The 24,060-nt window shown below is 38.9% G+C and overlaps 1 protein-coding gene across 1 annotated transcript; it reads right to left on the minus strand.

Annotated features, from left to right (window-relative positions):
* Positions 1-2,017: 2,017 nt before the first annotated feature.
* On the minus strand, positions 2,018-23,352 carry LOC126203350 (zinc transporter ZIP9). Its single transcript, XM_049937640.1, has 7 exons — positions 23,143-23,352; positions 22,952-23,063; positions 22,672-22,818; positions 22,518-22,589; positions 21,896-21,981; positions 7,586-7,720; positions 2,018-5,055 (listed from the first exon to the last, which is right to left on the minus strand). Exons 1-7 carry the CDS (start codon positions 23,236-23,238, stop codon positions 4,822-4,824), a joined length of 882 nt encoding a protein of 293 aa, XP_049793597.1. The 5' UTR covers positions 23,239-23,352; the 3' UTR covers positions 2,018-4,821.
* Between the last annotated feature and the right edge of the window lie 708 nt (positions 23,353-24,060).

Consider the following 24,060-nt stretch of genomic DNA (forward strand, 5'->3'; position numbering starts at 1 on the left):
TGAGGAAAGGGGGCACTCTTTTTGTGGCTGGTTCTTGGGAGGAGGGGGGGGGGCACATGCTAGGAGGACTGGGGGTGGGGGTTGGAGGTGTTGGTAATGAGAGCCAAAATTCTTTGAGTGGGAGCACAACCATCACCCACAATGGAGTATCCAGCATTGTTGGCTTGTAGATTTTGGGGTGCATATACAAGGAGGGTGTGCAGGATGTATTGGGGGTGAGCAGGGTAATGGATTCAGAGGAGATGATCTAGGAAGGCCTTAAGCAGAGATTGGAGGTTGTGTTGGACTTCTGGGATGATGTACCTCTGGCAGAGTTTATAGGTGGAGGAGTCAGTAATTGGCAGAGGCCTTCCATCAGGTAGTCACTCCAATTCATAACAACAGTGGCGGGACTTTTGTCTGCAGCTGAGATGGTTAGGTCAGAATTTAATTTAAGGTTGTGTATGGCTATTCTTTCCTCTGCTGAAAGGTTGGTGTGTGAGGAAGTATGGTGAGGCCAATAGAAGGTAAAGAATTCATGGCAGATGGCCAGTGGGTGGTTACGTGGGAGGGAAAATGATCATGATTGGATGGTAGTATGAACTGGGAGAGGCAGGGTAAATGTTGGAATTAGGTTTGCTTTGGCTTGAGGGATTGGTGGCAAAGTGTTTCCATTGCAGGGATTGAGAGCAGCCATGTCATATAACAGCCTGCTGCAATCATTGCACAGCTTTTAATATTGGTATGATTAACAACCAGCTGTCCACCAGGATGAGAGGCCACTGCCAAAATAGACCAAAGTAGACCACCTTGTGGCACAACATGCAGCTGAACATATTATGCTTGATTTCAAAGGTTGCTTTACTAACCGAGCCATCTGGATCCTCCCTTCCACCACCAGCTTTCTTGAACTGCACAGATTGGAATTATCCTTACAATACATTCTCTGCTCCTGTAATTATCCCGGCCTAAACATATGGTAACATGCTGTGTCCACACTCTCCACCCCCTCTGTCCTATCACCTCCGCCCCATTCTCGTCTCCCACACTCCTTTGCTGTCCTCTGCCAATGCACTTGCCCATCTTTACCTGTTCCTCTCCTTTTCCGCTCAGTTTTCTCCACCTCCCTGCCCCACAACTTCCTGATGTTGCACCTGTTGGCAGTCTATTCCCTGCACACCCGACCAAACAGCACTACTCTTTGCTCCCCCCACCACCACCCCCGTAACACTGCTATTCCTTCACCCTCCCTACAACCTCCACATTGCTGCTTACAGTCCATGTTACAGCTGCATTCTGGTCCAAGCTGCTGGATCTGGCAGTTTTGTGCATGAGATGAGCTTCCTTGTGTGAATGAATGGTGTGTGTTTCTGTTTCTTTTTCTGATGAAGGCTGTGGCTGAAAGCTTATGCGTAAGTGCCTTGTAATTGTACCTGTCTGCAACTTAATGCATCATCTTTATGGTTAGTAGCAATCTATCTTTTCCTACATTGTTATTTTTGGTATACTGCTATGAAATTAATAACTGAAAACATACTCACTTCAGAGAGCAAAGGTGCTAAAAATAAATACCACGTCTCAAGAAAGACTTCTCAGAGTCTTTTTCCTGGAGCCAAACAGTAACACCACTGAAAGTGGTTGTGTGAAAAGTAGATAATAACAGCAGGAAAGCAGTTGCAGTTCAGAGGAAGAAGGCAGTTCAAAAAAGATATCAGAAATCTCTTGTTCGTATGAAAACAAATGAGGAATCAGGAAACTGAGACACAGAATCAGCAATTTTATGTTACTGTATGGAACGATAAAATGTTTAACGGCCACCTAAAGATAGGGTGGGGAGTGAAGGGGGTTAAAAACAAAATAAGGAGCAAAGTATTTTACATACACCTGTGAAACTTACCACATTACTGGCATTTTAAGACAAAATGTTTAAAGACTAATCCTTGTGCTTACTACAATGCATGTACTATTTATTTTAAGTGTTGAGGAGACCAGCAACAGACAAAAGTTGAATTCATCACTGGTAAATTGATAATAAAACTTATTTCTTTGTAAATTACCCTGTATATTTACATACTTCTGTAAAAGTTAATCTCTCTGTACATTACAGAGACACAAGGTACAAATTTAAGAAACTTCAGTTTCTATGTACAGCATATTTTGCAATAACAAATTATGCATAATGTGTAAATAAATAACAAAATGTAATATTCAATAAATTTCAACATATATCAGCAAAGAAACTGAAAGGATTCCATAAATACCATATGGGAACAGCTGCAGAAGGTAATCTAACACACTTACTCATCAGATTCAGTGACGACTAACACACCAAACTAATAACTTTATGTAATCCTCTTTTCTGTCTTGAAGCATGAAAACACACTCAGCTGAACAATACTAAAAGTCAGATACTGAAACAGTGTTTAGTACAGCAGTTACCCCTACTGTTGGTATTTTTGACATCTTTAGTACCTTTTTTACCATTAATTATGGCAAAAAAGGACCAATAACATTCAGAAATATCCCTAAATAAATGAGTAACATTAAGCAAGAGATATTTCTAGGAGAATGAAATATGTTATACCATATCAAGCAATGAAGGAATTTTCACCATTTTATATTCATGATAGTACAACAGAAAAATAATCAATAAATTAAATTATTGATATGCCAAATTATACCAACTAACAAAGTTTTAAAGAAAGAATAAAACACATGGTAACCTGTCAAATACTCACAATGGAACACAGATGTATTTAAAAACCATTTAAAATTGCTCTAACATACATTTTTTTCAGTACACAACTGTGACAAAGGACTGACACAAAAACACAATATAAGCAAAGTTCAGAGCTGGCACCCTTACATATATCAGTATAGCCCCCTTACATAATAGTGATTGCAGATTTTTGTATCATTCTGCTTAAAACTCAAAATATACAATAACAGAATGACATATTTTACACACACACCAGTTGAAATGAAAAAAAAATACAGGACAGTTCACTACTGCTCACCCTGTGTCTTACAAACCGACAACCACTCATATAAACTGTGGTATGTTTTAAGGATAGCTGTGCTGATTTGTGCGCATGTCACACTGCATGTGCACTCAATACTTTTCACAAAATGACAACCAATGTTGAACAATATTTGCACTGATAATGCCAGGGTCACACAAGATATGCCACCTCTTACTCAAATTTAAGACATGTAGATTATTGTAATAAATTTAACAAAATAAAAAACTATGTTGTTTGTTCATCATTAAATAATCTTCAGAAATTTGCAATATTTTGTCTCACAATACTGCATACCTGGGATAAAAAAATTACAACATAAACAGAACTTCATGACTGCTGATGTGTTTTAATTCAGTCATATGTATTTGGCCTTGAGAAAGACAGAATGTATCCAAAGCTAATCAGTTTTCCATTAAGAGAAAACAAATTAAAAATCATTTTTTGAGAGAAACAAATGCAGTAAGAATATATCTTACAGCCACGTACAGACACAGTATTTTCACAATACTACGTACACTTCCTGCTCATTACAACATAACATTGGAAGGCAGATGGTGGTTGTCACAAGTATGACAAATTGGAAAAAAGATATTGGCAATTTTCAAAAATATAGTAACCACAATAATATGAAAACTAAAATTGTAAATATATCAAATAAATCACAAAATTACATAATTATCACAGTAATGGGAGACCAGGGCTATAAAAACCAATTGCCAAAAAAAGCAGAACACAGTTCACCTTTAAAATAAAGTGGCCAAGCACAAAGAATACATTTAACTGTGTATAGTATAAAACACACACACACACACACACACACACACACACACACGAGAACTTCATCTCAAAGGTGAGTATGTCCAAAAAATACACACATTGGCTGATTGTAGAAATGAAACAAGATACATCACCCAGGAACAATAGAGTGAAAAGCAACCACAAGCTTTAACAGGAATGTTTCGCACACTAAGACTCAGCAATGTGCCAAGACTGTTGCCAGACTTCCAATGATACAGGTGTAATTGCACATGCAACGATGAAGGCATTTCCCACATAAAAATGTACATTAATGCTGACAAAATTCTGGGGGAAAAAAAACTGAAAGACAGCCACTGACAACCAACTGGATTTAGCAACAATCATAAAATATGAAACAGAACGATTTTTTTTTACTTCAGACTAATCAGCTGGAATCACTGTTTGCACTAGGTTTAATTACATTTTCCCAGAACCTGAAATTTTCTAATGAAATCCCAACTATGAATCAAACTAACAAAATACCCATGAACTTAAACACCAGTTTTGTCTCAATCTTTAAATAACATTTTGAGTAACGAAGATCATTACGAACAGAAAACTTCATCTGGTGGCTCAATAACATGCAGCTTTTAGTCTACAACAGTGTTATCTCTTTAGTTTGAGGCACATATTTAAAAAGACCTTTTTGCTTATTAACTGTGCTTTGCTGTACACAAAAAAAAGGGAATAATCAGAAATAAAATTACTTATTTTGCAAACATTCATTTCAATTCATCATCTTCTTGCTTAGGCCCCGTACCCACTTTTCAACTGTATGGCATACAGTCCAAATTCACACTTATGCAGGTACATAAAAAGTTCATGTTGTGCCCCACCACAGGCACAACAGCAACCGTCATTACGTGGTATAATTTATTTTAATGTGGCAATGAAAACGTTCACTTCGGCACCAGCTACCAAGGCAGTGCCTAACAACATCGAGTGACAAATCACACACTCTGTTCTTCTCCTGCTGCTGGCAGGCCATCTGAAATGACTTGGAGAAATTTATCCAGAGTAATTAGTGATGATGACTGAGAGTGAGAAAGAGTGGCAGGAGAGCTCCGACCACCAGTGCCAACAGTTCCATTGTCCTGAGACCTTTATGTTGTTCTACTACACCTCCCTCAGCCGCTCTACTCCTCACCATCAGTTCAGGCAGGACATGAACTGTTGCCACATAGAGGAAAGTGCCTGCACTGAACAACATTGCCAAACCCGTCGCATTTACAGATGACAGTGTTTCTTTCCCTTCCTGCAAACAATTTCCAAATGACATAAGACAATGTGTGGTCCAAGTTAATTTTCTGACAGCTACAGAGAAAATAAAACACTTAGCTACATTAAATAATAGTGTAGACAAATGAAATGCTTATCCACGGATGAATCAGTGGTTACAGTGCAAGAACTGTACTTCTAGCTCCAGAGGAAGTAGGAGCTAGGTGCTTGGACGTATGTAGCTTTTATTTAAGTGGTGGGCCAATTTGCTACTTAAGCATGATAGATATCTTCAGGAAGTATAGGCAACAAAATCAGTACATAATATTACACACTTATATGGTTTAGGATACAAGGATATACTTACCATACTTATTGTATGCTAAAACAGAACAAATAGAGCATACTACCAGATGCATAAGTGTCAATTTATAGTTTGATCTGGATATTTATAAACTCCCTCATTACAACAATTACAATGGAGAGAGAGTACACCCAGATGCTGGAAGGAAGAAACAAAGGACACGGGGAATTAATTGGTAAGAGACTGGGCAATAATTACTGTGTAATGAAGTCGGGACAAAGTTCTGGCTGGCTTTTTAAAATATTCAGCACACTAGTGACCGGTCTCAAAAAATAGTTGAAGTGGATAGGAGAGTTGTGTGTTTAGTTCATTGTAAGAGGAAAAAAAACATTCAATAAATTCTGACAGCCAGGAAAAATAAAAATGGGCAGGAAATAGAGCAGATCCCCTGTAAAACAAGTCATGAATATTCAAAGTACTAAATTACAAATAGATTATGAAACTGAGAGCATTAAGTGTCAATACCTCAACAAAATCCTCTGCAATGTGCTCATACACACCACCCAAGAAAAAATGATGGCAGAACTTTTATGATACGAAAATATATATATCCTCCACAACATGCTCATACACATCACTGTCACTAAAGTTTGTATTTTGGGAAGCAGACTACAAAGAGGTGATGGAGATGGTGGTGACTATATCACGACAACACAGTATAAGGACAACAGCACACAGTTCATATAAAGCTCAAATCAGATGTTATGAAACAGTAATATCGAACAGAACTGAAATATACTTAAAAGTTTAAGCCTAATTCCACTTCAAAAAGAGTACAACAAGATACACGGAATATCCCTATACAGCTGAAAAGTCTGCACTTCGTCATTCTATAAAGTGTGGACTAACACCAACACAATTCAGAACTGATCATAGCTTCAACACAGCAGAAATTTTACAATTAATTAATCACTCAGAAAAAAGTAATGAACAACTATCGTGCACTTGGTGCTGCACTAGATCACTTGCCAGTAGTCTCCTTGCCCATAACCTCTCACGGCTACACCAATGCAATGAGAGATACAGAAGAAAGACATGGAAATGTCACTGTTCTTTATCAACTGTGAACTCTATTCACTGATATTTTTGATCATTATTAACATCAGTGATTCCTGAGGATCACCTACTAGCAATGTGTACACAACCACTGTCTTTTACTCCCAACTTTTGCTCTTCTCTTCCTTTGATGCTTTGTTACCTTCTACATTCTCACTGTACCTGGAAAAATAATGTTTTGCTTACAGGAGTGCATTATTATAAAAACTCATGGATGTTTCTTTAAAGAGTCTCTCTCTCTCTCTCTCTCTCTCTCTCTCTCTCTCTCTCTCTCTCTCTGTGTGTGTGTGTGTGTGTGTGTGAGAGAGAGAGAGAGAGAGAGAGAGAGAGAGAGAGAGAGACTCTTTAAAGAAACATCCATGAGTTTTTATAATAATGCACTCCTGTAAGCAAAACATTATTTTTCCAGGTACAGTGAGAATGTAGAAGGGTTTATAAATATTGTATGATGATAATTATAGAAAATATCTCTTACATTTAACACAAGTTAATTTCGTCAAATTCAAGAGGGCATTGATAGAGATAGTATTTGTTTTGTTGCATTGTAAAAATTAAATTTTGGATATTATGTGGTACTGCTGTTCAGAATTTTAACACCAAGTTTCTAGAAGGTACATGTATCAAGGCCAACAGAAGAAGGAAAGAGAAAAAAAAAATGTTTTTATGTACAGTTTGAGGAATAGCTCCCAGCCCCCCCCCCCCTCTCTCTCTCTCTCTCTCTCTCTCTCTCTCTCTGTGTGTGTGTGTGTGTGTGTGTGTGTGTGTGTGTGAGAGAGAGAGAGAGAGAGGGGGGGGGGGGGGGGGGGGGGGGCTCGGAGCTATTCCTCAAACTGTACATAAAAACATTTTTTTTTTCTCTTTCCTTCTTCTGTTGGCCTTGATACATGTACCTTCTAGAAACTTGGTGTTAAAATTCTGAACAGCAGTACCACATAATATCCAAAATTTAATTTTTACAATGCAACAAAACAAATACTATCTCTATCAATGCCCTCTTGAATTTGACGAAATTAACTTGTGTTAAATGTAAGAGATATTTTCTATAATTATCATCATACAATATTTATAAACCCAGTGACCAATGAAAGAGTTATGTATACACCCTGAGGTTAATTTCAAATTATAAATTGAAGAAAAAATTGAATACCTGGCCAATTCCAAAATAAGTAACCATTGCTAGGACTGGTGCTGACAAAGAGAAAACAATGAGATGCTTCCGAATTCTATTCCTTTCCAAGCCTTCATGCATAAGGAAAGTAACGAGACCAAATGCTGCTGGTGCCTGAAAACAACAAACAGTTTCTCATGATTAACACAGAAGTTATTTAACACAAAATCTGGTTACAAAACAGTAAAAATAAGAAAAAGTTTGTAAATTATTTGATCATTCACAATCATCTTATGTTTTGTTAAGTAAAGCTGGTTCTGCAAGTTATTAGGTAAGGTAAATTTACTGATGTCAGTAAACAGTATTATCAAAGACTACTACTTTTCAATATCAGCAGTGCTAATATGTCCACAATTGAAACCACCAGTCACAAACATCAGCAATTGTTTGGGAAACTTTCACATCACATTTTACTCCTAATTCATTCAGCTTAATGCATAATTAATATAATGTGTACGAATACAATACTGGAATAGTAAATTTATTTAAAAAGTCTGGAAACTACAACTTTGTATTACTTCTCTAGATAATCACGATTCATATACATCATTTATCAAATCTCTCAAGAGATGACATATTCCCTATGCATAAAAATCTCTTCTAGGCCGGGAATTTTGGAACCCAACAAATACAGAACCATGAGCCCTAATTGTTTAGTCGGGATGCACAAATTATTCAAAGCAAACTGTGGAAAGTTGTTCAGCATATGAATATGATGAAACACCGATTTCCCCAATCTTCTGTAACATTTCACTGCTGTTTCATGTGGCTGCCCACTTTTATAACCACCAACAGCCACTTCAATACTCCTCACTGTCATCCAATCTTCAGCTATACGACAAACAATGGCACAACAGATTACCGATGAAAAATAATCTCACGGTTGAATCAAACAATGGAAATCCAGGGTGGAACCACGACCTGCTTCAGATTCATTGACGGCGTGATCTTGTCTGATGGTGTGGACACCCTATGCACATTTTTCCAGAACCTCAACTCTTTTTCCCACATTAGCTTCACCTGGTCTTCCTCAAGCCTGCAAGCCATCTTCCTCTATGTTTACCAGTACCTCTGCCCATATCAAATCTACCAGCAATACCTCCACTTCCTCCCATCCATTCGATACCATGAAGTTCCTTCAATACAGCCTAGCCACCCACATCAGTCGCATCTGTAGCAAGAGCAGTCCCTCTCTAAATATGCCTAGGGTCTCACTGAGGTCTTCACAGATTGAAATTAACCTCCCAACCTCATACAGATATAGATTTCCCATGCCTTGTCTCTCCAATCACCTACCATCTCCCACATCCCCACCATCTGACACAGAGCAGCACTCCCTCGAGACTTAGTACCACTCAGGTCTGGAGTAACTAAATCACATTCTCTGCTGGTATTCCACACACCACAGAACCTTCTTGTCCATACCTACTCCACCCCTGCTCCCAACCTGTTGCCTCATGACTCATAGGTCTACAGTAGACATCTCTGCAAGACCTGTCCTATGTATCTCCCCACCACCACTTGCTCCAGTCCAGTCAATGCATCTCCTATCCCATCAATCAAAGCAATCATGTGATCCACAAACCAAGGTGCAATCAATGTACTGCATTCTACTGTATGTGGGCACGACAACCAACAAGCTGTGTGTCTGCACGAATGGCCACCGATAAACTGTGGCCAAGAAACAACTGGACCAACCAGTTGCTGAACATGCTACCCAAAACAATGTGCTTGACTTTCATGACTGCTTCTCAGCCTGCACCATCTGAATCCTTCCTACCACCATCAGCTTTTCTTCATCGTTGGATGAAGTGGTTGCAGATTCACCTTCTTTTAACCTTTTAATAATCTCGTACTTGTCCCTCATAGAAAGGACAACACGTTTACGTTTAAGCATTTCGTATCGTCCAGTTCACTTCTTCACGCAGCAGCACACAAGGGGTCGTAACAGAGAACAGAAGGTGACTGCACCGTGAGCAGCTATTCTTGGGGGCGTGCAATCCTTCAAACTGCGCGGAGCGGCATGCCTCAACTCTAAGCTGGCGCAGCTGTTGCTGTGAACAGCTTTGATACTGCCGCTACTTCTACTGCCAGTGCCAAGCCGACAGAAGTGTGCTGATTGTTGAAACACAGCAACTGGCGCCTTGGCCGGTCAGCAGCGCCTTGTGAAGGCCCCATTAGAAGCAATGTTCTGCCAGCGGCGGCCCAGTGCGCCGACTACTGTGGGAAGCTTGGTTTGGGAGTGAAGGGGATGATGGACGGTAGGGTGGGAGAGTAACAGGTGCGAGCGAGTACACAGTTCGGTTAAGTGGTCGTTCGGTTAAGTGGTCGTTCGGATAATCGACGCTCTACTGTAATTCATAATTTTCAACAAGAACTTTCCATACATGTATGTATAGCAGTGTTTTTTTGTGCCTGTCTGGGACTCAGCATTTCCTTTACTTCATGGTTGGACTAATATTACATAATGCAAGCCAACAATGGAACACATTACAGCAACTTCAGCTGACACCAGATACCAAGATGATGGTCAGTTGCTTTAAGCAGTGTGCCTGGTTCTAAAGGGACCTCCAAGCTGCACTGTTTCCTATGGTGCATGACATTTATTACCTTACGATACATATAGTCACTGAAATCATAAGGGTGTCTGTGTTTCAGGACACAGATGTCCTTTATATTATGGTAACACTGAGCATTAACTTCCCAAGGTTGTGATTTGTTACAGCAATCAAGGAAATTCAACTGCAAGATGTTAGGCAATGTTTCATAAGTTCAAACATATTGGTAGTTTGTTGCAGATGAAATTTTCAACAAAATGCTGAATTCCTGATTGTGATTAAATGAAGCAAATGCATTGAGGACCATTTACCTATTAGAAATAACAAAAACAACAAGAATAATAATATCATACAAGAAAATCCAGAACAGAATACAATGGAATGAGTAAATATAACTTCCCGTCACATATTGGAGGCACTGCACCACTGACTGCCACATAAAGAAGGAATAGCAGCAGTTCAGATTATAAATATACGACACATCATCCTGGTGATATGACCCAATTGAGGCGAGGGGTGGTCTCTTGTACAGCAGATGATATAATCGAGAGGGGTGGCAGCAACGGATGTAAGAGGGATGGGCAACAAGGGAAGAGGACATGAATAGGGCATTAGAGAGTCCTCGGGAGAAGCAGAGGCAGTAGTGTGTTGCACATGGTGAAATAGGAGTTGACATTAAAAAAGAAGATAGGGTTGGAACTGAGAAAGAGAGAACGGGGTGGGGAAAAAGCATGGGAGACTGTTCGGAGAACAACAAGGAGGAAGATTCAGAGATCAACGAATAAACTTAAAGTGAGGGGGATCAGAACAAAGTTGTGAGGTGTTGTAAAGTTACTGGGGAAGAGATGGATGAGGGAAAGGTATAGAAACAGGAAAAATCAGTAAAGGATCAAAACTAGTGGAAACAGACATCAGTGGGAATGTGGAGGATGAAGAATGTGTTAAAAGGGACTGCTAACCCACATGCCATTCAAAGAAGCTGATATTTTTTCTTCTTTTTTTTTGGGGGGGGGGGGATTCCAGATGACAATATTTGTGAAGCAGCCATTGAAACCAACCATGTTGAGTGCAGAAGCATGTTCAAACTTACTCTTGGCAAAAGTTAACAGAACAGTGATCTTTCATCTACATGATTATACAAAAAGCTGTGCAAAAGTTGCAGCAGAAGTAGCACATGCCTAAGCTCATTTCAGATGTGGTACGGTGTGCCTGAGATAGGACTGGGAGAGGACATTCTTGCTGGACATATGGGACAAGTGCTTCACCCGTGTTTTTCACACAGATGTAACACGTGTGCCAACGGTTGGAAGGAGGAGTGACACAAGATGATATGCAGTTGCAATGAGGGTTGTGTGGGTGGCAGAATACCACTATGCGAACGCTGAGAAGGATTTTCAGAGTGACATTTCTTATTTCTGGTCATGATGAAACCCACAGCAGTAGCTGCACTTCAGCTGTTCCAGACCAGGTGTAAAACCTCATTTACTAGGTGGAAGATGACATAACAAGTGCCATTAGAATATGAAAGGGAACAACTAGTGAGAAGTGTAAATGAAGTGACATGGGTGTTTTTTACCAATAGTTCATAATGAGAAAGCTTCCCCAGGACCTCACTGATAAGCAGGACTAGTGTTCCAGCTGAAATTTTGCAATGTGTAAGACATCATCATAATTGTAATATAGATCAGGGGATCACATTCATTTGCATCAACAATGTTGAAAGTAATTGTAGCTGTGTCAAAATATAGCCGTATGAAAATCAAGAGCTCAGATGGAAGACCAGTGCTAAACAAAGATGGCAAAGCCGAAAGGTGGAATAAATACATATAGAGTGCAAATATATATAGAAGGGAAGAAAAATATATAGAATAGAATGTTTAGAGGGGAAATGAACTTGAAGACAATACTGCAAAAAGAGAAGAGGACATAGATGAAGATGAAATATGAGATACGATGCTGCACGAAGAATTTGAAAGATCACTGAAAGACCTAAGTTAAAATAGGGCTCCCAGAGTAGATGACATTTCCTCAGAACTACTGATATCCTTGGGAGAGACAGCCACAACAAAACTATTCCACTTGGTATGCAAGGTGCATGTGACAGGCGAAATGACTTCACACTTCGAGACAAACATAATAATTGCAATTCCAAAGAAATTAGGTGCTTACAGGTGTGACTATTACAGAACTATCAGTGTGATAAGACATGGTTGCAAAATACTAACACAAATTATTTACAGAAGAATTGGAAAACTGACAGAAGCCAACCATAGGGAAAATAAGTTTGGATCTGAAAAATGAAGGAACACGCAAGACAATACTTATCTTAGAAGATAGTTTTGGGAAAGGCAGCAAGCCTATGTTTACACCTTTTGTAGATTTGGAGAAGCTTTTGACAATGTTGACTAGAAACACTCTTTGAAAATCTGGGATAGTAGGAGTAAAATATAGGAAGCAAAAGATTATATATTACTTGCACAGAAATCTGATGGCAGTTATAATGATTGAGGGGCATTTAACTTAAGCAGTGGTTGAGATGGGAGTGAGGAAACATTGTAGCCTATGCTTGTTGTTATTCAGTCTGTACAATGAGCAAGCAGTACAGGAAGCCAAAGAAAAATATGGAGTAGGAATTAAAGTTTAGGAAGAAGAAATAAAAAGTTGGAGGTTTGCCGATGACATTGTACTTCTACCAGAGGCAGCAAAGGAGCTGGAAGAACAGTGGAATGGCCTGTGTCTTGAAAGGAGAATATAAGATAAACATCAACAAAAGCAAATAAGGGTAACAGAAAATAGTTGAATTAAATCAGGCGATGCTGAAGGAATTAAATTAAGAAATGAGACACTGAAAGTAGCCGGTGGATTCTGCTATTTGGGTAGTACTACAGCTGGATGGCCAAAATAAAGAGCGTATAAAATGTAGACTGGCAATGGCAAGAAATATTTTTCTGAAGTAGAGAAATTTGTTAACATCAAATACAGGTTTAAGTATTAGAAAGTCTTTTCTGCAAGTTTTTGTCTGTAGTGTTCCCTTGTATGGAAATGAAATGTGGACAAGTAACAGTTCAGACACAAATAGAATACAAGCTTTTCAAATGTAGTGCTACAAAAGGAATGCTGAAGATTAGATGGGAAGATCATGTAACCAATGAGGAGGCAATGAAAAGAACTGGAGAGAAAAGAATTTAAGGCCATTTTCTGAGGTGTCAAGGAATCACCAACTTAGTTTTGGAGGGAAGTGTGAGGCGCAAAAGTTGTAGAGAGAGACCAAGAGATAAATACATTAAACAGATTCAAAAGGATGTAGGTTGCAGTAATTATTCTGAGGCAAAGAGGCTAGCACAACATGGAGTAGCGCATGGAGAGGCATCAAACCAGTCTTCAGACTGAAAACCATTACAACGACAATACGGGTAGCAACTGTTTCTGCATGGCAATGTCTCTTCTATTTGGGTTCTCCTTTTGAACTTTCAAGGACAGTTATCTTGATCCGATACACATTTGCTTTTAATGTTTGTATCCCCCTCTCTAACATGCTCTCTGTGAATATTTGTAGACAAGTTATGTTGCACTCAGTGGCACATGTGGAATTGTGTGACAAAAGGCAAATAATAAAAACAATAAGTTGTTTTGCAGTGCCTCAGTTGTTAATTAACCAAGTAATCCTCAGAGTTCACGTTTTAGACACTACCATTGTCTTTCTGTGGCAGCCTCTGAATATGGTCTACCTAGTTTGGAGGCTGGGAGTGTTACAATTGGTTATATATATATATTTTTTAGGTTATAATGAGCGCCTGGTGAATTTTCCTGCCACCACCAACAAATTAAAAAACATAGGGTTTGCTATACGGAGGGGTGGGTGCATGATGGATCAGAAAGAGGAGAAAAAAAGGATCAGGACAAGATGCTGAAGATAGAAGTACGTTAGTATTTACGCAGATGGCGAGAGAATGAGACACAGTTTGGGTGCATTGGTGAATAAGAAGGGGGTTTGTTTCAACAAAGTTTGGAGCCCATGCTGAACTAGAATGAAAAACAATCGGCCGCAGTTCAATTTATTCAGTTTCCAACCAATCAAATTTACACAATTCAGTTTATCCACTGAAATCACATCTGGATATACAATAAATTTTAGTGTTTCCAACAGCTCTTTGAACTGAGAAAATCTCAATGAAAAATTCTTCAATAGAAGAACATATTAGCGAACAAAATTCCTCAGTGACATTTTCTTGGTCTAACTTCCCATGTAAATCCAAATTACTGGTAACTTTTTTCAAATTTGGGAAATACTTGTCATTTTTGAAAGCAATATTGCTATTAAAAAGCTTGCAGGTTAACCATAAAAGTGCAAATAAGATCTACTGTAACAATAACTGTTTTGTTCGTGCCTTGAAGCTTTATGGTCATATCACTGAAATGTTGAAATGTCAATTTTGTAAGCCATGTAACACCAATTAACTGTGAATATTGCTCATTTTGTAAAAACAGCCTGATTTTCTTCAAACAATCCACAAATCTTTGAACTACATTGCTGCGATTCAACCACTGAAAATTACTGTACATCAGTAAGCCACTGTACACCCAGATGATTTCATCTAACAACCCTCAACATTGTGGTCAAGAGTCCACATTTCCCCATGGAAATGTCTTACAATTTAAAATCTTGTTCCTAAATCTATGTCTTATAACTACATAATCAATCTGAAACATTATGATGTCTCCAGGTCTCTTCCATGTATACAATCTTCTTTCATGATACTTAAACCAAGTGTTAGCAATGGTTGAATTACGCTCTGTGAAAAATTCTATAATGTGGTTTCCTCTTTCATTCCTTTCCCCTAGTCCATATTCCCCTACTATTTTTCCTTCTCTTCCTTTTCCTACCATCAAAATGTTTATATAAATTTATATTTTTTAATATAAATGTTATAATGTACATATAATTTAAACAGTCCCGATAAGTGTAATAAGATTATAGGATTCGCACACTGGGGGTTCCAAACAAATATAATTAACTTCATATACAGATAGGTCATTCATCTCGGGAATTGAGTATATTGACAATTTTTGTGTTATCAGTCTCAATACTGACAAGATGTCAATCCTGGGAATTCCAAAATTATAAACTTTTTACGTAATTTAACATAATCAAGTGTAATTTTTCATTTACTTTATTAATTTTGGAGTTATATTAACATGCTATGCTAACTGGCAATCGGAGATGCATTCACTTCATCTGCCCTCAGCCTGTTGCGATTACTGGTACGATTCAATGGAAGTCTCCAAAGAAGAAACTAGTACAGCCAGCCAAATGGCTTTTCTTGTCATACAAATGTCGACTTGTTATGTGGTACACTCCAATGGATATTTAACGGGATATCAGAACCTCATCTCAAACAATGGAAGTGCAAACTTGGATCAATTACTGTCAGTGCAGTAGTCAGACCCATACACGTACCACTGCTAGATGGCTGAGGGGACGTTTTCACACTGCTAGATAACTGAGGCATCGTTTTCACAGTGGCAGGGGACTTAATTTCACCGTAACTCAACCAACTAGTACAAATATTTGTAAACTGTATACACAATCTTTCCTTCTGAATAACTATACCTATTACAGAAAAAACAGATCAAGGTGCCCGAGACTTTTGGCAGATTACGAATGCAATGAAAGTGTATATGGCAAAATAATATTTTTCACGTGATTAATTAGAAATTAACAGTTTTTGGATTTCTTCCTTTTCTTTTGCAGAAAAACCTCCCTTCTTGCCAAATTTCATGATTCTAGATCAATGGGAAGTACCCCACATCTTCTGACAAGTGAGTTTCGGAGGATCAAAATATCTACATCTACATTCTACATTTATACTCCGCAAGCCACCCAACGGTGTGTGGCGGAGGGCACTTTACGTGCCACTGTAATTACCTCTTTTTTCCGTTCCAGTCGCGTATGGTTCGCGGGAAGAACGACTGTCTGAAAGCCTCCATGCGCACTCGAATCTCTCTAATTTTACATTCGTGATCTCCTCAGGTGGTATAAGTAGGGGGAAGCAATATATTCGATACCTCATCCAGAAACGCACCATCTCGAAACCTGGCCAGCAAGCTACACCGCGATGCAGAGCACCTCTCTTGCAGAGTCTGCCACTTGAGTTTGCTAAACATCTCCGTAACGCTATCACGGTTACCAAATAACCCTGTGACGAAACGCGCTGCTCTTCTTTGGATCTTCTCTATCTCCTCCGTCAACCCAATATGGTACGGATCCCACACTGATGAGCAATACTCAAGTATAGGTCGAACAAGTGTTTTGTAAGCCACCTCTTTTGTTGATGGACTACATTTTCTAAGGACTCTCCCAATAAATCTCAACCTGGTACCCGCCTTACCAACAATTAATTTTATATGATCATTCCACTTCAAATCGTTCCGCACGCATACTCCCAGATATTTTACAGAAGTAACTGCTACCAGTGTTTGTTCCGCTATCACATAATCATACAATAAAGGATCCTTCTATGTATTCGCAATACATTACATTTGTCTATGTTAAGGGTCAGTTGCCACTCCCTGCACCAAGTGCCTATCCGCTGCAGGTCTTCCTGCATTTCGCTACAATTTTCTAATGCTGCAACTTCTCTGTATACTACAGCATCATCCGCGAAAAGCCGCATGGAACTTCCGACACTATCTACTAGGTCATTTATATATATTGTGAAAAGCAATGGTCCCATAACACTCCCCTGTGGTACGCCAGAGGTTACTTTAACGTCTGTAGATGTCTCTCCATTGATAACAACACGCTGTGTTCTGTTTGCTAAAACTCTTCAATCCAGCCACACAGCTGGTCTGATATTCCATAGGCTCTTACTTTGTTTATCAGGAGACAGTGCGGAACTGTATCGAACGCCTTCCAGAAGTCAAGGAAAATAGCATCTACCTGGGAGCCTGTATCTAACATTTTCTGGGTCTCATGAACAAATAAAGCGAGTTGGGTCTCACACGATCACTGTTTCTGGAATCCATGTTGATTCCTACAGAGTAGATTCTGGGTTTCCAAAAACGACATGATACTCGAGCAAAAAACATGTTCTAAAATTCTACAACAAATCGACGTCAGAGATATAGGTCTATAGTTTTGCGCATCTGCTCGACGACCCTTCTTGAAGACTGGGACTACCTGTGCTGTTTTCCAATCATTTGGAACCTTCTGTTCCTCTAGAGACTTGCGGTACACGGCTGTTAGAAGGGGGGACATTAATAGCTATAACTTTTGATTACACCGAGTTAGATGGTTAACCTTTAGCTTCCTGTCATTTTTTTTAAAGTCACACACTGTCTAGGTGCGGTCTGACAGAATACCATGTTAAAGTAGCCATAAAAATTGCATTCAGCAGTTTCAGCAAAACAGTTCAGTTTTTTATGTAAAAGGTTACATTAATACAACACCAAAAAAAAATTCAAACAAATTTTTAAGTTTATTTTTACAAAAAAAATAAACATTTAAACAAAAAACTGCACAAAATTAACATATTATTGCATGATAATGTTCATGCTGTGAAAACTCGAACACGATTAATTTTCAGCTTTTAGTTTTCTTCTCAGAGGTTTTCTTAGCACCCGTTGGAAATTTTTGTAGAGAAATGAAGCTAGATTGGCTTCTTGCAAAACTGAAAACTATAAGACATCTTTCTCTTCTTTTTTGTGTAACAGTTGGAGCATGTTTTGTGTTTTTCCAATCATTCCACAATGACTTCTGCTCACGGTTCTGCTACATGTAACACCTACGCCTCTCGGTGTTAATAAACCAAAATAGCTCCCAAATTAGCTCCCATGCCCTCGAAATATAAATTCAGAAAATGTCCCAAGCCCCTCCACAAGTAGTAATTATGAAATATAAATAAGAGACAAATAGAGGGAAATCTACAGTAGAAAAATAATAGAAAAAGAAAAGAATTTTAATCATAAATTTTGGAAGCATGGGAGGGGGGGAAAACGATAGAAATGGTTAAATTATTAGTTATTCTTATATATGAGAAAATCAATATTATAGTCACAGGACGTAGGTCTTGAACACCAAAGATAGCGTTTACTAAAGTGTAAATAGACATACAATGCAATTATAATACTCCAGTCTCTATCCTCTAGGCTGTTCGAAGTCAATTAGGATGTACAGCTTTAGGAAGCAACAATAGGAGCTTTATTAAACCAGGGCGCAAGAATAAATCACGACGAGATTGTTTTTTGGGAAGCATTAATTTCAGATCAGAATTAGAACTTTTGTCATATTAGAGGAATGGGGAGGTGATCAATAATCTCTCTGACTTTAACGTCACTTCGTGTGAAGATTTAAATATTTTACGGAATTAATGATTTTTGGACAGATTCGGACTTTGTATTGAGATAGTGGAAAAGCTTTAGTTCACGCGACTAGTAATCATAGTTCGGGACAGTTTATGGATATTAAACAGGAACAATCTTTTTATCGAAAGTGACAGAACATTGTTTAGTATCTCCGATATTGATGGGATTTCAGATTAGATACTTATTCAAAGAACCCCTTTGAATGCGATTGTGTGAGTGAACTGATTTATTAATAATTATTGTTAAATAAAATAACGTGTTAATTTGAAACTGACTATTCGTCTTGAACTTTACTTCGATTTAGGTTCATAAATAATTAGGTTACATGATTTTCACCAAGAATAAACTGCAGACTAGTAACTGAAACAAGTGAACGAGAATCTATTGAAAACACTAGTATTAATTTACTTATAGTTTTTTCCTTCAAAACTGGGAAGACAATACATGTAGTGACTCACTGGGGTTAATTTAAGAACTAGCCGGGATAAAACAAAACCCCTCAGTACCAGTCAATGTACAGATAAATTAACATTCCTACTTTCATGCGAGATATGGAAGTCGTGATAGAAAAAAGGGTCGCTACATACACCAAACACAGTGAATTGATACATGAAGCTCACAGGCTGCCTGATAGTTGTTGACTCGCTCTCTATCTGTTGTGTCACCAACAAGTTTGCAAGCTTCTTCAAAAAAATAAAGCAGCTCACTTGAGTGTCATCTTTGCACGAACTGTGAAGGGCAAACTCATTCACCCCACTTATGTCCAACATGCAGAAAAATAATGTCATTGGCCATCATTGGAAGAGTTTTCAACAATCAGCAATATCTGTTTCAATCAAATATATTTCTAGCAGAACCTGTAGCTAAAGATTCATTCTCTACAATTCTCACTTGTTTCATTCGAAGATTCCACAGGTGACAAAACAAATTCGTCTTCATTTTCACACTGTTCCTATTCTGAATTACATTCACTTTAAATGTTGTTGACACGATCTAATCCAGCATCACTTGGAAATACGGTGTCCGATCCCGCCCGTCTGCTTTGACCCATGATGTCACAAATATGGCGGAAACGACCATAAACCACGATTCCAATATGGCGCATATAAAGTCGTTACGTACACATTATGAGGACGAAAATAAATCGAAAAACAAACAAACGCACTTTCCACAAAAAGCCTAATGACACTAACGGGACAAGTGCGGGAAATGGGGTGTTTTTGGGTGGGGAGCAAAGTAAATATAAACAAATTTAGACACCCACCCCCATACAAAACCACACAAAACAACGAAAAAACCGACATCACAAAACTCCCCAAATACCAGTAAACACTGTATCATCTGGAATCGGACACTTCCCTTGACTTATATAGCTCCAGCAGCTCCCGATCCCATAAATTAGGATCAAACACTTCCCTTGGCCTATATAGCTCAAAAACAACTCTTGATACCAATGCCAACATACACAGCCACACATTGGGATCGAACACTTCCCGTGACCTGCGCACTGTTAATTTTATCCGTCATATCCATTCCTGAACAAAAACAACAACCGATTAATTTTATTAAAATTACCACATGACGTACAGCGAACAACACTAAATTAACCTTCACACAAAATCGTTAACTCACTGAAACGAATTCCACTACAAACACAGCCGACACTCAAACAATTCTGGATAATGAGCAAAAGCAAACTGTGCCCAATACACCACACAAACGAAAACCCTGAACATACCACCAGAGAGCACAACCAACCACAACAGGACGACAGCTACAAACACGCCACACTCACAAACCAAACTCCGCGCCGTCATGATGTCACACAAGACAACACCCTTATGTCACGGGTCAAAGCCGACGCGTGGGATTGGACGCTTCTGTCGACCCCATCACTTCCTTAACTTTCCTCAAACCATTTTAAGATGGTACCCTCAAAGTCAGGGTGTGTAACATGAACAGCAGATGAATACTTGGTTATTGAATCCAAACTGCAAAGTCCCAGGTGCAGTCTCAGAGACTGCAAGCATGAAAGAAGCAGTAATAGTATGGGTTCGTGTCACACTAAAGTGGCTACTGACAAAGGAAATCACTGCACCTTCAGGAAACAATAACTAGGTAATTCTGTAATTTCCTACCCCCATCCTACACATTAGCAACAGAGTAATATAAATGCCAGTGGTCTGTGAGACTGTACCTGGGGTGTTTTGGGTCAAATTTTTCAGTTTCAAGGGACTGTAGGTTCTAGAATGTGATAAATGTCAACTTGATACCTCTACCCATTCCTGAGAACAATGGGTTTTCATAGACTGACAAGACAGATGGACAACAAAGGGATCCTATAAGCATTTCATTTTTACTGACTGAGGTATGAATCCTAAAAAATATATATCAGTTTCACTGAACAATATCAACATGTTAGCTGCAGTTAATTATGTATATTACAGTTAATGTGGATGGTTAGGAAGAACAAACCTGTAATGTTTGGATTTAGTACTAGTAGGGCCTGCTTCACACAGTGAAGTCATTTAAATATCTGGGCATAACATTGTAAAGCAATACAAGGTGGAATGAACATGTGAGAACTGTGGTAAGGAGGGTGAATGGTCAAATCCAGTTTACTGGGAGAATTTTAGGAAAGTATGGTTCACATGTAAAAGAGACCACTTATAGGGTTTTGGTGCAACCCATTCTTGAGTACTGCTTGGGATCCTTACCACGTTGGATTGAAGTACATCAACACAATTCAGAGGCAAGCTGCTAGATTTGATACCAGTAGGTTCGAACAACACATAAGTGTTACGGAGAACTTCAGAAACTCAAATGAGAATCCCTGGAGGGATGGTGATTTTCTTTTCAAGGAACACTAGCAAAAAAATTTAGAGAACTGGCAACTGAAGCTGAATGTCGAATGCTTCTACTGCTGCCAACATAAGTTGATTGTAAGGACCGTGAGATAAGATACGAGAAATTGGGGTTCATACAGAGGCATTCAGACAGTTGTTTTTCCCTCACTCTATTTGCGACTGGAACGGGGGAGGGAATGACTAGTAGTGGTACATGGTGCCCCCCACCATGCACCGTACAGTGGCTTGCGGAATATCTATGTAGATGTAGAACCTGAAAATTTACAGTAAACTTCCAATCATGCGACTCAAATATGCACCTTACACGCAGCAATTTGTATGAAATCCATACAGCCACAAGAAATTAACGTATCACAAACAAATGATCCTCTGTTATCACAACATCTAATACAGAAAGTGAGAACACATTAATAAAATTTTATTTCAGTCGGTGTTATGTTTTAATTTTTTCATTCCCAAATGTTAATGTTACTCAGTTACATGGACCTCTTTTTCCTTACCTTGTGTAACATTATTGCCAAAAATACTATCATTTCAACATCAGCATGTGCAGTTGTTGCAGCAGCACCAAGTGCAATACCATCAGCTGTACAGAAGAAACAAGTTTACAATTAAAAAAGACGACAATACTAGTAGTCGCTGGCCACTATTTATACACAAACATAAATTATCAAAGTGTAGGCTAACAATGAATTCTTCAACACAGTCTGTACTAGAATGAGTGATAAACATTCTTTTTATAGCAGTGAACAGTAACCTTGTCTACATCTATACTCTGCAAAGCACCCGTAAGGTGCATGGCAGAGGGTATAGTGCTTCACAAAGCGTCTGTATTCTGTCTACTACAACCAATACATGCTGATATATTACTATAAGCTAACTACTAATAAAAGGGCCCTGTTATTTAATAAGTTAGTCCGGCAGTAGCACTATTTCAATCAAATTGCGTTTATTGACATATAACGTATAAGGCAGTACTTGTAAAAACTGTATGGTTCTTAATCTCTAACAACGAAATGGAAAGGCAAATCAACAACGAACATAATGCAGACCGGTCATTCATTGTAGATCTAATAATGTACTTGCAAATAAATTGCTAGAAAGAAAATAAATAACCCATACCTGCTGCATGTACCACGAGTCCTAGCGTTGCTGTGATGTTTTTCTCTGCAGATTTTAGTCCACTCTCAAGATCTATGGAATTACAGAACGAAACATTAAGTTCGACAAAGTCACAGAACACTGAGGTAGACAATGTTTTCCTTATACACATTACCTCTACTCCTGGATGAAGAGCACTGATCCACTAACAGCATGAACACGAATCCCAGAACAAGTGAAACCGCAATTAGTGAGTGAATATCGGTAGGATTTACTGCATGTTCGACGTGTATACCTGAACTATCTTTGCTGGTTTGAGCGGCTGAAATTACAAAGCAAAACTCTTTAATAGTGTACACACTTCTTAAACCTCTTAGATACAGTAAAACATGCATGTACCTTACGTGAAAAAAACTCAAATACCCCATTAAAGGGTTTAAACCTGGTTATCTTACTGTGAATGGTGGCCGCAGAGTCGAGAGATCTTACTCCTTCCGGAATGATGACAGCTAACGCAGTTCCAACAAGCAAACCTGCGCCGAGTACGGAAACAATCTGTAGTTTTTCCTGGAAAAATACATTTGTTGACAGGCATATAACAAAAACTGACAGCAAGGCTTATCTCAGTGCCAAATTTTTGCCTTACTTCCGACATCGGCATTATTAATGGTATTGACCCCGCGATGTAACTACCAACTAACATCAGCAGCGCAAGTAAGATTAACATTAGTGTTTCGTTCATTCTGGATAAATAGTCTTGCCAGCTGGTGCTGTACACAAGCGCCACGCGTTCTTTACAAGCAATATTTTGCCAACATAGCTGTATTTACAAAACACTCTGTACCAAAGATGTTCTTATCACATGTATTCACCGGCGACGTTTGACAGAAGTATGAAAATCACTGCTTTACAGACACAAGTTTAACTATCAGTGTTGCATGGTAACGTTGAAGATCACATAAATAAAAAATATCATCGGTTAACTTAACTTAAAAATCGTAGACACGATGAATGGGTTTACATAGCATTGTGCTGCTGGTTCCTTTTCTCACATCGGTAACAAAGAAGAAATAACTCTGTAATCAATCCCACCATGTGACTGATGCCGATTCGCCACCTAGTAATCTGTCAAAACTTTCGAGACCTTCGAGTGACTACCTCACAGTTCTCATTCAAGTAGCATCTAAATAGTTTCACGATGCTGAATGCATTCCATTCGTCATTCGAGTTATCTCAACAAGGGAAAATCCAACGTAGTACCGGGAATTGCTACCTATCCTTCCGCATGACAGTCTGACAAGTGGAGACGGACGCATAGGCAAATAGGAAGTCATCTCGCCCTTGCCGTTAGCACGGAGAACACTGGACTTCTGTAAGCTGCTCGCTAGGGCACCACATCGTTGGACTTGTATCTTGATTTTCCCACGAGCTCACAGGCTCCCGGGAGCATGTCACTACTCTTCCACGGCGTCTTGATGCTCACTGGTTGACCACCCATGAGCTACAACCTAGTGGAATCGAGTCACTGCTCATTCTTAGCGTCTGTCTGTTCATTGCCCATTAC

This window comes from Schistocerca nitens, chromosome 9 (genome assembly GCF_023898315.1).
Source record: "Schistocerca nitens isolate TAMUIC-IGC-003100 chromosome 9, iqSchNite1.1, whole genome shotgun sequence".
Lineage (NCBI taxonomy): Eukaryota > Metazoa > Arthropoda > Insecta > Orthoptera > Acrididae > Schistocerca > Schistocerca nitens.

What these genes read in the sequence shown, in the direction of transcription:
- LOC126203350 (XM_049937640.1), bottom strand. Translation starts at nt 23,238, where the DNA reads ATGAACGAAACACTAATGTTAATCTTACTTGCGCTGCTGATGTTAGTT. An exon ending in CTCTGCGGCCACCATTCACA is followed by an intron (nt 22,819 to 22,951) that starts GTAAGATAACCA and finishes TTGTAATTTCAG; the next exon opens with CCGCTCAAACCAGCAAAGAT. An exon ending in ACTCGTGGTACATGCAGCAG is followed by an intron (nt 21,982 to 22,517) that starts GTATGGGTTATT and finishes TCTTCTGTACAG; the next exon opens with CTGATGGTATTGCACTTGGT.